The 14,352-nt window shown below is 43.1% G+C and overlaps 1 protein-coding gene across 1 annotated transcript in view; it reads left to right on the top strand.

Annotated features, from left to right (window-relative positions):
- Positions 1-14,352, top strand: part of SLC6A2 (solute carrier family 6 member 2) — a 287,250-nt gene that overhangs the window by 150,340 nt on the left and 122,558 nt on the right. The window contains exon 4 of the mRNA XM_073657955.1: positions 5,074-5,311. Within this exon, the coding sequence (XP_073514056.1) occupies positions 5,074-5,311 (238 nt within the window). The remainder of the gene's footprint in view (positions 1-5,073; positions 5,312-14,352) is intronic.

The raw sequence follows: 14,352 nt of genomic DNA, 5'->3' as shown, positions 1-14,352 counted from the left end.
GATATTCTATTTATCCTCAGAATTTTCAGCTGTAGGGCCCTGGTCCTCTTGCAAGACTCTTTCATCACTAACTTTTGGCTAAACTAATACTGAAGATTTTCTTTTCATCTGGCCAAAAGTGTTGGCACCCTTGAAATTGTTCCAGAAAATGAAGTATTTCTCCCCGAACATTAATACAATTACACATGTTTTGTTATCCACACAAAAAACAGAGAAAAAAAGGGCAAATTGGATATAATTTCACACACATAAATGATCCGGACAAAATTGTTGGCATCTTTCCAAAATTGTGGGTAAACAACTTTGTTTCAAGCATGTGATGCTCATTCAAACTCATCTGTGGCAAGTAACAGGTGTGAGCAATATGAAAATCACACCTGAAACCAGATAAAAAGGGGAGAAGCTGACTCAATATTTGCATTGCGTGACTGTGTGTGCCACACTAAGCATGGAGAACAGAAAGAGGAGAAGAGAACGGTCTGAGGACTCAAGAACCAAAATTGTTGAAAAATATTAACAATCTAAAGGTTACAAGTTCTTCTCCAGAGATCTTGATGTTCCTTTGTCCACGGTGCGCAACATAATCAAGAAATTTACAAAAAAAATCAGACATGTGCATGGCCTTATAGAATAACATTGGTCTGAGTGCAATCCGTGCAAGCCGATGTTTTGTTGGATCACACTCAGACCGAAACTACAGTCTTCTGCGACTGCCCTTAGTTTAATGTATTGTATACAATATTTGGAAAGGTTTTTTTAACATTATAGCTTCTGATGTGTCCCATAAGATTGTTAAAACTGGTGGTCTGTAACGCCATGCATGTAGTACATGGAAAAATTGTAAGAAAATGATGTATAAACCGATGATATTTTTATAATCTGGTGGTTTCCTTTCCATCGTGAACCTTCCTTTTTTTTTGCAAAACGTTTTGTTTCCACATGCAGTTTGTGTGCCACTGCTCGAGGAAAAAAAGGTAGTGGCATAATATATTGGATTGTGGAGATGGAAAAAAAAAACAGTAGGGAAGCAAAAAAAATAACTTCTCTAGGCATCAATAGGAAAATCGTCAAAAAAGGAGTTTTTCGTCAACTCACTTATGATACCAATATAGAGCTTGTATAAAGCAAGTCTGAAACCCTAATGGACAGCGTATAGAAAAAGACAGAAAGAAATATGGTACCATATGTATATAAGTGTACTTGAACAAAACCACATTTCCATACATGTGCACTAGTGCCTGTATTTCAAATCAGACCTGTCACCAGGCCAAAAGTTTCCAGTTTTTGCTTTTATTTTATTCCAACTGCTCCCCTTGAGTATTTAGTCTTTTATTTTTTGTTCCACAGATCTGGTATTTTTTTTCATTAGTGTAAATTTTAATGGTCTTCCAAGGGGGTGGAGCTCAAGGGATAATAATGCAAAGAAGCCTAAAGACACACCCAAGAGGATCCTGTGAACACCACCCATTTGATAAAAATGATAAGTATTAGTACTATATGAAAGACCCATTTGTCTGGAACCATATGGCACAATAAAAACAAACAAAAAATCCCTGACACTGCTAACTTTTGACCTGGTGACAGGTTCTCCTTAAAAAGTGTAAGTTACCTATCAGTAATAGCAGCTAGTGATGAGCGAGCGTGCTCGTTTAACCCTTTCACCGGGCAGGCTTGAGTGCTTTCCGAGTATCTCGTATAATAAGTTTGAGTCCCTGCGTGTGCATGAATTATGGCTGTTAGTCAGCCTCAACATATGCAGGGATTGCCTGTTTGTTAGGGAATCCTCACATGTGTTGAGGCTGACTAACAGTCATAAATCATGTAGATGCAGGGAATCAAACTTAATATACGAGCACACCGAAGATACTCGGAAAGCACCCGACCATGCTCGGTGAAAAGTTTAAACGAGCACGCATGCTCATCACTAATAGAAGCCAGTACCCAGGGACATTGTTCCACATCTTTTCACACCGCCTATAACACAAATATATCTTAATTATTGGGAAATGTCAATTAAAGTAAACCTGTCACCAACATTTCTGGCTGTATATGTGCTTGTCACCAAATAAAAATTACATATTTTTTAATAACTTTATTAAACATTTACTGTAGACAAAGCACACATGTAATAGGCACCTGAAAAATGCTGCAAAAAATGCGTCAAAAATGCTGTAATGCGGGTGTTTCGAATGCAGTATTTTTACTGCCAGAAAAAAGGTTTTGGCTGCAGAACAAAAATGCAGCAAAATGCTGCCTGAATTTGGAGGCATCTGGAATTATAATAAAGCCACATTGTTTTTTACTGACACCCTATTATGAGTAAATACAATGTGAAGGATGAATGAGACCTTAAAGGGGCTAAAACAACAAGTCTGCCGTCACTCTATATGATTGCAGACTTGTCAATTCTCACATCGTGTGCACTGCACACTGTCAGGATTCTCCGGCAGCACTGGGAACAGTGATCTCATGAACGCAAGTATGTGATATGCTTACTCCCGGGCAGAATCTGATTAGACTGTTCCTGGCTTTGCTCAATGGAAGACAGACTTTTCGTATTCTGGCCAGGAGTATCCAAATCGCATACTTGTGGTCACGTAACCTCCATTCCCGGCATTGACACCGAATAATCCTCACAATGCACGTGATGTGAGATTTGACAAGTCTGCAGTCACATAGAATGACTGCAGACTTGTTGTTTTAGACTGGACAACCCTTTAAAGGGCCATTCCAAACTGGGCAAATTATTACCAATCCACAGAATCCCTGTGACTGTTACCCCCACCAATCCAGAGTCCTCAAATGACCCTTAAAATGTAACGATGGATGCACTTGGGCAGCTCCGCTCCATTCAATGTCTATGTAACTGCTAAAGATATCCAAGTGCTGTACTCGGCTATCTATGGCAACTCCATTGGCAATGAATGGAGCAATGGCGCATCTCAGAGCCTTGCTCTCATGGTCACTTATCCACCTTAGAATAACCCTTTGAAGGGGTACTTCACGGGACATGCTATGAATGTCTGAGATGTACAAGAAGCCTAGTGCCATGTCCTCATGGGGTAATTGTGTTGCAATTTTTGTAGTAATTTTTGCAAAATTATGGCCATACACGGAGGTTTTAGCAGCAATATTATGGCTGTCACACCAGGACCTCCCATTATTCAACTGACCCAAACATAGTTTAATCCAAATCCAGAAAAACCTTGGGAGGTTCATGTGTGATGGCCATCCAAGACTTGCAATGATTTTTTTTGTTGATGTTTTCAAAAACTATTGGTTCATACACTACCGTTCAAAAGTTTGGGGTCACCCAGACAATTTTGTGTTTTCCATGAAAACTCATACTTTTATTTATCAAATGAGTTGCAAAATGAATAGAAAATATAGTCCAGACATTGACAAGGTTAGAAATAATGATTTTTATTTGAAAGAATAATTTTCTCCTTCAAACTTTGCTTTCGTCAAAGAATGCTCCCTTTGCAGCAATTCCAGCATTGCAGACCTTTGGCATTCTAGCTGTTAAGCGGCTGAGGTAATCTTGAGAAATTTTACCCCATGCTTCCTGAAGCCCCCCCACAAGTTGGACTGGCTTGATGGGCACTTTTTGCGTACCATACGGTCAAGCTGCTCCCACAACAGCTCAATGGGGTTGAGATCTGGTGACTGCGCTGGCCACTCCATTACAGATAGAATACCAGCTGCCTGCTTCTTCCTAAATAGTTCATGCATAATTTGGAGGTGTGCTTTGGGTCATTGTCCTGTTGTAGGATGAATTTGGCTCCAATCAAGCGCTATTCACAGGGTATGGCATGGCATTGCAAAATGGAGTGATAGCCTTCCTTATTCAAAATCCCATTTACCTTGTACAAATCTCCCACTTTACCAGCACCAAAGCAACCCCAGACCATCACATTACCTCCACCATGCTTGACAGATGGCATCAGGCACTCTTCCAGCATCTTTTCAGTTGTTCTGCGTCTCACAAATGTTCTTCTGTGTGATCCAAACACCTCAAACTTTGATTCGTCTGTCCATAAAACTTTTTTCCAATCTTCCTCTGTCCAATGTCTGTGTTCTTTTGCCCATAATAGTATTTTCCTTTTATTAGCCAGTCTCAGATATGGCTTTTTTTTGCCACTTTGCCCTGAAGGCCAGCATCCTGGAGTCGCCTATTCACTGTAGACGTTGACGCTGGCATTTTGCGTGTACTATTTAATGAAGCTGCCAGTTTGAGGAGCTGTGAGGCGTCGATTTCTCAAACTAGAGACTCTAATGTACTTGTCTTGTTGCTCAGTTGTGCATCCTCCCACTTCTCTTTCTACTCTGGTTAGAGCCTGTTTGTGCTCTCTTCTGAAGGGAGTAGTACACACCGTTGTAGGAAATCTTCAGTTTCTTGGCAATTTCTCGCATGGAATAGCCTTCATTTCTAAGAACAAGAATAGACTGTCGAGTTTCACATGAAAGTTCTCTTTTTCTGGCCATTTTGAGAGTTTCATAGAACAAACAAATTATGCTCCAGATTCTCAGCTAGCTCAAAGGAAGGTCAATTTTTTAGCATCTCAAATCAGCCAAACCATTTTCAACTGGACTAACATACTTGTGCAAGGGTTTTCTAAACATCCATTAGCTTCTTACACAGTTAGCAAACACAATGTACCATTAAAACACTGGAGTGGTGGTTGTTGTAAATGGGCCTCTATACACCTATGTAGATATTGCAATAAAAACAAGACGCTTGCAGCTAGAATAGTCATTTACCATATTAACAATGTATAGAGTGTATTTATGATTCATTTAATGTTAGCTTCATTGAAAAAAAATGTGCTTTTCTTTAAAAAATAATGACATTTCTAAATGACTCCAAACTTTTGAACGGTAGTGTATTTTCTTCACCTGGTTTTTAATAGACCTTAATAACCCATCATGAATCATGTAAAAAGTAACAGTACATTCTTTGCGCAACATTTAAGAGTCCATGGTGACCATTACTGTGATTTAAAGCATCCGTACGACTTTGTAGTAAATTTTAAACAGATCTTCCTTACAGATGTTCTTATTTCCACTGTCCAGGTGTGGGATACAGTGTGATATTAATCGCGCTCTATGTGGGATTCTACTACAATGTCATCATCGCATGGTCATTGTATTACCTTGTTTCGTCCTTCACCTCGGAGCTTCCTTGGACCAAATGTGGGAATCCATGGAATAATGAAAACTGCACAGACCCGAATCATCTCAACGTCTCTCTGTTGAGTAACGGGACAATATACGCCAAGTATAAACTAACACCAGCTGCTCAGTTTTATGAGTACGTTTCTTTTTTAAGCCTGTATCTGTGATTTATTTCTTTTTGGGTCTGTTGATACATTATTGAACATAAAGTGTTTCTTGTTTCATCTCTTTTTTTACACTTTTGCAAAAACCCCAAAAAAAGGGAAAAAGAAAAAATAAACTTTACGACTCAAAGATTTCTAAGCTACATATTGTAGGACGGTAGTAATGGGTGATGTACACGCAACATTGAAAATAGCCTTCCCTTTTCTCTATTGCACGTCTATACTCTAAGGAACTTTAACCCCTTAACAACATTAGACATTTGAGCCGATTTTCCATTCAATTTGTTAGCGGACACCATGTTGCATTTTGAGAGTCCCTGTGTGCCCAAACATTGGAGCTCCCCCACAAGTGACCCCATTTTGGAAACTAGACCCCCCAAGGCACCTATCTAGATGCATAGTGAGCACTTGGAACCCCCAGGTGCTTCACAAATTGATTCGTAAAAATGAAAAAGTGTTTATTTTTTCACTTTAAGGCTCATACATAGGCCATTGTCCCATGCTCGGACCATGTCACAAAAATTACAAGGGGTCCATATTATTAGCCAATATTGTACTTTCTGTGCTAAGTGTGTTTTCATAGAAGCTGATCAAGCAGCCATTACTGGGGGCCTTTAGAAAAAGGGGCACCACCCAGGGGCGTACAAATAATGGGGCCCCATAGCAGAAGTTCTATTTGGGCGCCCCCCCATCAACCCCCCCCCCAAAAAAACTTAATATTTGCTGAGATCACAAAAGAGCATATCTCACAACTTGGCAGCCCTTACAAAGTAATTTTCCTCCTGTATAGTCCTCCATACAGTATAATGGGCCCCACATAGTCCTCCACACAGAATAATGGCCCCACATAGTCCTCCATACAGTATAATGGGCCCCATATAATGCCCCATACAGTATAATGGGCTCCATATAGTGCTCCATACAGTATAATGGGCCCCACATAGTCCTCCATACAGTAAAATGGGTCCCATATAGTGCTCCATACAGTATAATGGGCCCCACATAGTCCTCCATACAGAATAATGGGACCCACATAGTCCTCCATACAGTATAATGGGCCCCACATAGTCCTCCATACAGTATAATGGGCCCCACATAGTCCTCCATACAGTATAATGGGTCCCATGTAGTGCTCCATATAGTATAATGGGCCCCACATAGTCCTCCATACAATATATTGGGCCCCATATTGTGCTCCACACTGTATAATGGGTCCCATCTAGTGCTCCATGCAGTGTAACGGGCCCCGTATAGTGCCCCATACAGTGTTATGAGCCCCATATAGTGCTCCATACAGTATAATGGGCTCCATGTAGTGCTCCACATTGTATAATGGATCCCATATAGTTCTCCATACAGTATAATGGGCCCCACATAGTCCTCCATACAGTATAATGGGCCCCACATAGTCCTCCATACAGTATAATGAGCCCCATATAATGCTCCATACAGTATAATGGGTTCCATATAGTGCTTCATACAGTATAATGGGCCCTACATAGTCCTCCATATAGTATAATGGGCCCCACATAGTCCTCCATACAGTATAATGGGTCCCATGTAGTGCTCCATACAGTATAATGGGCCCCACATAGTCCTCCATACAATATATTGGGCCCCACATAGTCCTCCATACAGCTACAGCATAATGGGTCCCATATAATGCTCCATACAGTATAATGAGCCCCATAGAGTCCTCCATACAGTATAATGGGCCCCACATAGTCCTCCATACAGTATAATGGACCCCATATATTGCTCCATACAGTATAATTGACCCCATATAGTGCTCCATACAGTGTAATGGGCCCCGTATAGTGCTCCATACAGTGTAATGGGCCCCATATAGTGCTCCATACAGTATAATGGGCCTCATATAGTTTTGCATGCAGTATAATGGGCACCATATAGTGCTCCATACAGTATAATGGGTCCCACATAGTACTCCATACAGTATAATGAGCCCCACATAGTCCTCCAGACATTATCATGGGCCCCACATAGTCCTCGATACAGTATAATGGGTCCCATATAGTGCTCCATACATTATAATGAGCCCCATATAATGTTCCATACATTATAATGAGCCCCATATATTGCTCCATTCAGTATAATGGGCCCCGCATAGTACTCCATACAGTATAATGGGCCCCACATAGTCCTCCATACAGTATAATGGACCCCATATATTGCTCCATACAGTATAATGGGCCCCATATAGTGCTCCACATTGTATAATGGGTCCCATAAAATGCTCCATACAGTGTAATGGCCCCATATAGTGCTCCATACAGTATAGTGGCCTCCATATAGTGCTCTATACAGTATTATGGGCTCCATATAGTGCCCCATACAGTGTTATGAGCCCCATATAGTACTCCATACAGTGTAAAGGACCCCATATAGTGCTCCATACAGTATAATGGGCCACACATAGTCCTCCATACAGTATAAGGGACCCCACATAGTCCTCTATACATTATAATGGGCCCCACATAGTCATCCATACAGTATAATGGGTCCCATATAATGTTCCATACATTATAATGGGCCCCATATAATGTTCCATACATTATAATGGGCCCCATATAATGTTCGATACATTATAATGGGCCCCATATATTGCTTCATTCAGTATAATGGGCCCCACATAGTCCTCCTACAGTATAATGGGTCCCTTATAGTCCTCCATACAGTATTATTGGCCCCATATATTTCTCCATACAGTATAATGAGCCCCATATATTGCTTATACAGAATAATGGGCTCCATATAGTGATCCATACCATGTAAAGGACCCCACATAGTGCTTATACAGAATAATGGGCTCCATATAGTGCTCCATACAGTATAATGGGCCCCATGTATTGCCCCATATAGTGTGCTCCATACAGTGTAATGGGCCCCATATAGTGATCCATACAGTATAATGGGCCTCATATAGTCCTCCATACAGTATAATGGGCACCATATAGTGCTCCATACAGTATAATGGGCCCCATACAGTGCTGCATAAAGTATAATGGGCCCCATATAGCGCTCCATACAGTATAATGGGCCCCACGTAGTCCTCCATGCAGTATAATGGGCCCCACATAGTCCTCTATACATTATAAAGGGCCCCACATAGTCATCCATACAGTATAATGGGTCCCATATAATGTTCCATACATTATAATGGGCCCCATATAATGTTCCATACATTATATAATGGGCCCCATATATTGCTCCATTCAGTATAATGGGCCCCATATAATGTTCCATACATTATAATATGCCCCATATATTGCTCTATTCCGTATAATGGGCCACACATAGTCCTCCATACAGTTTAATAGACCCCATATATTGCTCCATTCAGTTTAATGGACCCCACATAGTCCTCCATACAGTATAATGGGTCCCATATAGTGCTCCATACAGTATTATTGGCCCCATATATTGCTCCATGCAGTATAATGAGCCCCATATATTGCTTATACAGAATAATGGGCTCCATATAGTGATCCATACCATGTAAAGGACCCCACATAGTGCTTATACAGAATAATGGGCTCCATATAGTGCTCCATACAGTATAATGGGCCCCATGTATTGCCCCATATAGTGTGCTCCATACAGTGTAATGGGCCCCATATAGTGATCCATACAGTATAATGGGCCTCATATAGTCCTCCATACAGTATAATGGGCACCATATAGTGCTCCATACAGTATAATGGGCCCCATACAGTGCTGCATAAAGTATAATGGGCCCCATATAGCGCTCCATACAGTATAATGGGCCCCACGTAGTCCTCCATGCAGTATAATGGGCCCCACATAGTCCTCTATACATTATAAAGGGCCCCACATAGTCATCCATACAGTATAATGGGTCCCATATAATGTTCCATACATTATAATGGGCCCCATATAATGTTCCATACATTATATAATGGGCCCCATATATTGCTCCATTCAGTATAATGGGCCCCATATAATGTTCCATACATTATAATATGCCCCATATATTGCTCTATTCCATATAATGGGCCACACATAGTCCTCCATACAGTTTAATAGACCCCATATATTGCTCCATTCAGTTTAATGGACCCCACATAGTCCTCCATACAGTATAATGGGTCCCATATAGTGCTCCATACAGTATTATTGGCCCCATATATTGCTCCATGCAGTATAATGAGCCCCATATATTGCTTATACACAATAATGGGCTCCATATAGTGATCCATACAGTGTAATGGGCTCCATATAGTGCTTATACAGAATAATGGGCTCCATATAGTGCTCCATACAGTGTAAAGGACCCTATATACTGCTCCATACAGTATAATGGGCCCCATATAGTGCTCCATGCAGTGTAATGGGCCCCATATAGTGCTCCATACAGTGTTATGGGCCCCATATAGTGATCCATACAGTATAATGGGCCTCATATCCTCCATACAGTATAATGGGCCCCATATAGTGCTCCATACAGTATAATGGGCCCCATATAGAGCTCCATACAGTATAATGGGCCTCATATAGTGCTGCATACAGTATAATGAGCCCCATATTGTCCTCCATACAGTATAATGGGTCCCATAGAGTGTGCCATACAGTATAATGGGCCCCATATAGTCCTCCATACAGAATAATGGGACCCACATAGTGCTCCATACAGTATAATAGGCCTCATATAGTGCTGCGCACAGTATGATGGGCCCCATATAGTGCCCCATACAGTATAATGGACCCCATATAGTACTCCATATAGTATAATGGGCCCCATGTAGTGCTCCACATTGTATAATGGGTCCCATATAGTGCTCCATATAGTATAATGGCCCCACATAGTCCTCCATACAGTATAATGGACCCCATATAGTCCTCCATACAGAATAATGGCCCCACATAGTCCTCCATACAGTATAATGGGCCCCACGTAGTCCTCCATACAGAATAATGGCCCCACATAGTCCTCTATACAGTATAATGGCTCCACATAGTCCTCCATTCAGTACAATGGCTCCACATAGTCCTCCATACAGTATTATGGGCACCACATAGTCCTCCATACAGTATAATGGGCCCCACATAGTCCTCCATACAGTATAATGGCCCACATCGTGCTCCATACAGTATAATGCGCCCCACATAGTCCTCCATACAGAATAATGGCCCTACATTGTGCTCCATACAGAATAATTGGACCCACATAGTCCTCCATACAGTATAATGGGCCGCACATAGTCCTCCATACAGTATAATGGGTCACATATAGTACTCCATACAGTGTAAAAGACCCCATATAGTGCTCCACATTGTATAATGGGTCCCATAAAGTGCTCCATACAGTGTAATGGGCCCCATATAGTGCTCCATACAGTATAGTGGCCTCCATATAGTGCTCTATACAGTATTATGGGCCCCACATAGTGCCCCATACAGTGTTATGAGCCCCATATAGTGCTCCATACAGTATAGTGGCCTCCATATAGTGCTCCATACAGTATAATGAGCCCCATATATTGCTTATACAGAATAATGGGCTCCATATAGTACTCCATACAGTGTAAAAGACCCCATATAGTGCTCCATACAGTGTAATGGGCATCATATAGTGCTGCATACAGTATAATGGGCCCCATATAGCATAATGGGCCCCACATAGTCCTCCATACAGTATAATGGGTCCCATATAATGTTCCATACATTATAATGGGCCCCATATAATGCTCCACACATTATAATGGGCCCCATATATTGCTCCATTCAGTATAATGGGCCCCATATAATATTCCATACATTATAATGCGCCCCATATATTGCTCCATTCAGTATAATGGGCCCCACATAGTCCTCCATACAGTATAATGGGCCCCACATAGTCCTCCATACAGTTTAATGTACCCCATATATTGCTCCATTCAGTATAATGGGCCCCACATAGTCCTTCACACAGAATAATGGCCCCACATAGTCCTCCATACATTATCATGGGCCCCACATAGTCCTCCATACATTATCATAGGCCTCACATAGTCCTTCATACAGTATAATGGGTCCCATATAGTGCTCCATACAGTATAATGAGCCCCATATAATGTTCCATACATTATAATGGGCCCCATATATTGCTCTATTCAGTGTAATAGGCCCCACATAGTCCTTCATACAGTATAATGGGCCCCACATAGTCCTCCATACATTATAATGGACCCCATATATTGCTCCATTCAGTATAATGGGTCCCATATAGTGCTCCATACATTATAATGGGCCCCACATAGTCTTCCATACAGTATAATGGGCCCAACATAGTCCTCCATACAGTATCATGGGCCCCACATAGTCCTCCATACATTATAATGGGCCCCACATAGTCCTCCATACAGTATAATGGGTCCCATATAGTGCTCCATACAGTATAATGAGCCCCATATAATGTTCCATACATTATAATGGGCCCCATATATTTCTCCATTCAGTATAATGGGCCCCACATTGTCCTACATACAGTATAATGGGCCCACATATATTGCTCCATTCAGTATAATGGGCCCCACATAGTCCTCCATACAGTATAATGGGCCCTATATATTGCTCCATACAGTATAATGGGCCACATATAGTGCTCCATAAAGAATAATGGGCCCCATATACTGCTCCATACAGTATAATGGGCCCCACATAGTCCTCCATACAGTATAATGGGCCCCACATAGTCCTCCATACAGTATAATGGGACCCATATAGTGCTCCATACAGTATAATGGGCCCCATATAGTGCTCCATACAGTATAATGAGCCCCATATAGTGCTCCATACAGTATAATGGGCCGCATATAGTGCTCCACATATACAAAATAAATAAACAAATACTCGCCTCTCCCCATTTCCCTGCTGCTCCAGTCTCTACAGTCTCCATTCTTGTGACCCTCTGCTCTGCTCAGGACAGAGGGCGCGCTGTAGTGAAGTCATGATACCCTCTGCAGTAAGACGTCACAGAGCTCAGACGCAGAGGTGGAATGACGGGAGAGGGAGCAACAGATGACATAGATGCCTGCAGATTTTGTGATTATATAGATAGGGATTTAGCATGAAAATTAATTTGGACTTTGGACCACCCCTTTAAGCTTTACTGTCAACTAACAAGGCTTATCCACATTTGGGGACTTTTTTAAATTAAATGCATAAATTTTAGGTTAAAAATAATTTTTGCAAATGGGTTTCCTTAAACATGTTGCACCTTTTGACTTTTACAGGCTCTAATTCTGAGAAGCCTCATCTGAATGGAGCGGAGGTCGATCACGTGCTCTGCTGCTCTATTCATTCTAATCGGAGCGCCAATAATCAGCTGAGCACTGCACTCAGCAATCTCCGGTGCTCCCATTAAGAATGACTGGAGCTGGAGCAGTAGTGCGCATGATTGTCCACAGCTTCATTCAGCTGGGATCCTTGGGGGCTACAATGGTCATACCCCCAGTGATAGGAAAGTTCATAGTAAAGGGGATAACTTTCAAACTTTCGATCATTCTTTTAACTCATTCTGGAACCAGCACGGCTGCCACTAGGAATTTCAGGACCCCATACTGTCAAAATTTCCGGACCCCCTTGAGACCCCGCCCAGCCTCCACCCCAGCTCTGCCTCCACCCAAGCTCCGCCTCCAGCCCTTGAACCTTCCACAGCCCTATGTCCCACTCTTGGAAAACTCCACTTCTGCACCATATCCTCACCAATCACACATTAACAGTTCCCATTGAACACCATATTACATACATAGCCAGCAGCTTTTATTTTGGCCAAAAGATTTTTTAAGCCGCCACCACGACAAGGTAGACTCTTCTGGCCAGGATCCTACTCTAACCTATTAAAAATTTCTTATAATACCCAATACTCTTTTTTAGGTATATTTCATTTATTTTTCCTTAAGGGAATGTGTCACATACATTTTTTTAAACTAATTGTAACCAGATTGTGATCATTTTTTTTTATAATCTGTATTTATGATTGCAGATTCCATCAATCAGCAACCTCCCCTCCCTCATCAGCGTCCTCTCCCTCACCAGCGTCTCCTCAACAGCCTCCCCTCCACCACCAACGTCCCCTCAGCAACCTCCCCTCCCTCATCAGCATCCCCTCAGCAGCCTCCCCTCCCTCTTCAGCGTCCCCTCAGCAGCCTCCCCTCCCTCATCAGCATCCCCTCAGCAGCCTTCCCTCCCTCATCAGTGTCCCCGCAGCAGCCTCCTCTCCCTCACCAGTGTCCCCTCAACATCCTCCCCTCCACCACCAACGTCCCCTCAGCAACCTCCCCTCCCTCATCAGCATCCCCTCAGCAGCCTCCCCTCCCTCATCAGCGTCCCCTCAGCAGCCTCCCCTCCCCCATCAGCATCCCCTCAGCAGCCTCCCCTCCCTCATCAGCGTCCCCTCATCAGCCTCCTCTCCCTCACCAGCATCCCCTCAACAACCTCCCCTCCACCACCAACGTCCCCTCAGCAACCTCCCCTCCCTCATCAGCATCCCCTCAGCAGCCTCCCCTCCCTCATCAGCGTCCCCTCAGCAGCCTCCCCTCCCTCATTAGTGTCCCCTCAGCAGCCTTCCCTCCCTCATCAGTGTCCCCGCAGCAGCCTCCTCTCCCTCACCAGTGTCCCCTCAACAACCTCCCCTCCACCACCAACGTCCCCTCAGCAACCTCCCCTCCCTCATGTGTCCCCTGAGCAGCCTCCCCTCCCTCATCAGCGTCCCCTCAGCAGCCTACCCTCCCTCATCAGCGTCCCCTCAGCAGCCTTCCCTCCCTCATCAGTGTCCCCACAGCAGCCTCCCTTCCCTCATCAGTGTCCCCTCAGCAGCCTCCCCTCCTTCATCAGCGTCCCCTCAGCAGCCTCCCCTCCCTCATCAGCGTCCCCTCAGCAGCCTTCCCTCCCTTATCAGTGTCCCCACAGCAGCCTCCTCTCCCTCACCAACGTCCCCTCAGCAGCCTCCCCTCCCTCATCAGCATCCCCTCAGCAGCCTCCCCTCCCT

Source organism: Phyllobates terribilis, unplaced genomic scaffold, assembly GCF_046119375.1.
Source record: "Phyllobates terribilis strain yellow unplaced genomic scaffold, ASM4611937v1 Scaffold_13__5_contigs__length_258822181, whole genome shotgun sequence".
NCBI classification, from domain to species: Eukaryota; Metazoa; Chordata; class Amphibia; order Anura; family Dendrobatidae; genus Phyllobates; species Phyllobates terribilis.
The sequence above is the reverse complement of the archived record's forward strand: the minus strand, read 5'-3'. Positions and strand labels throughout refer to the sequence as shown.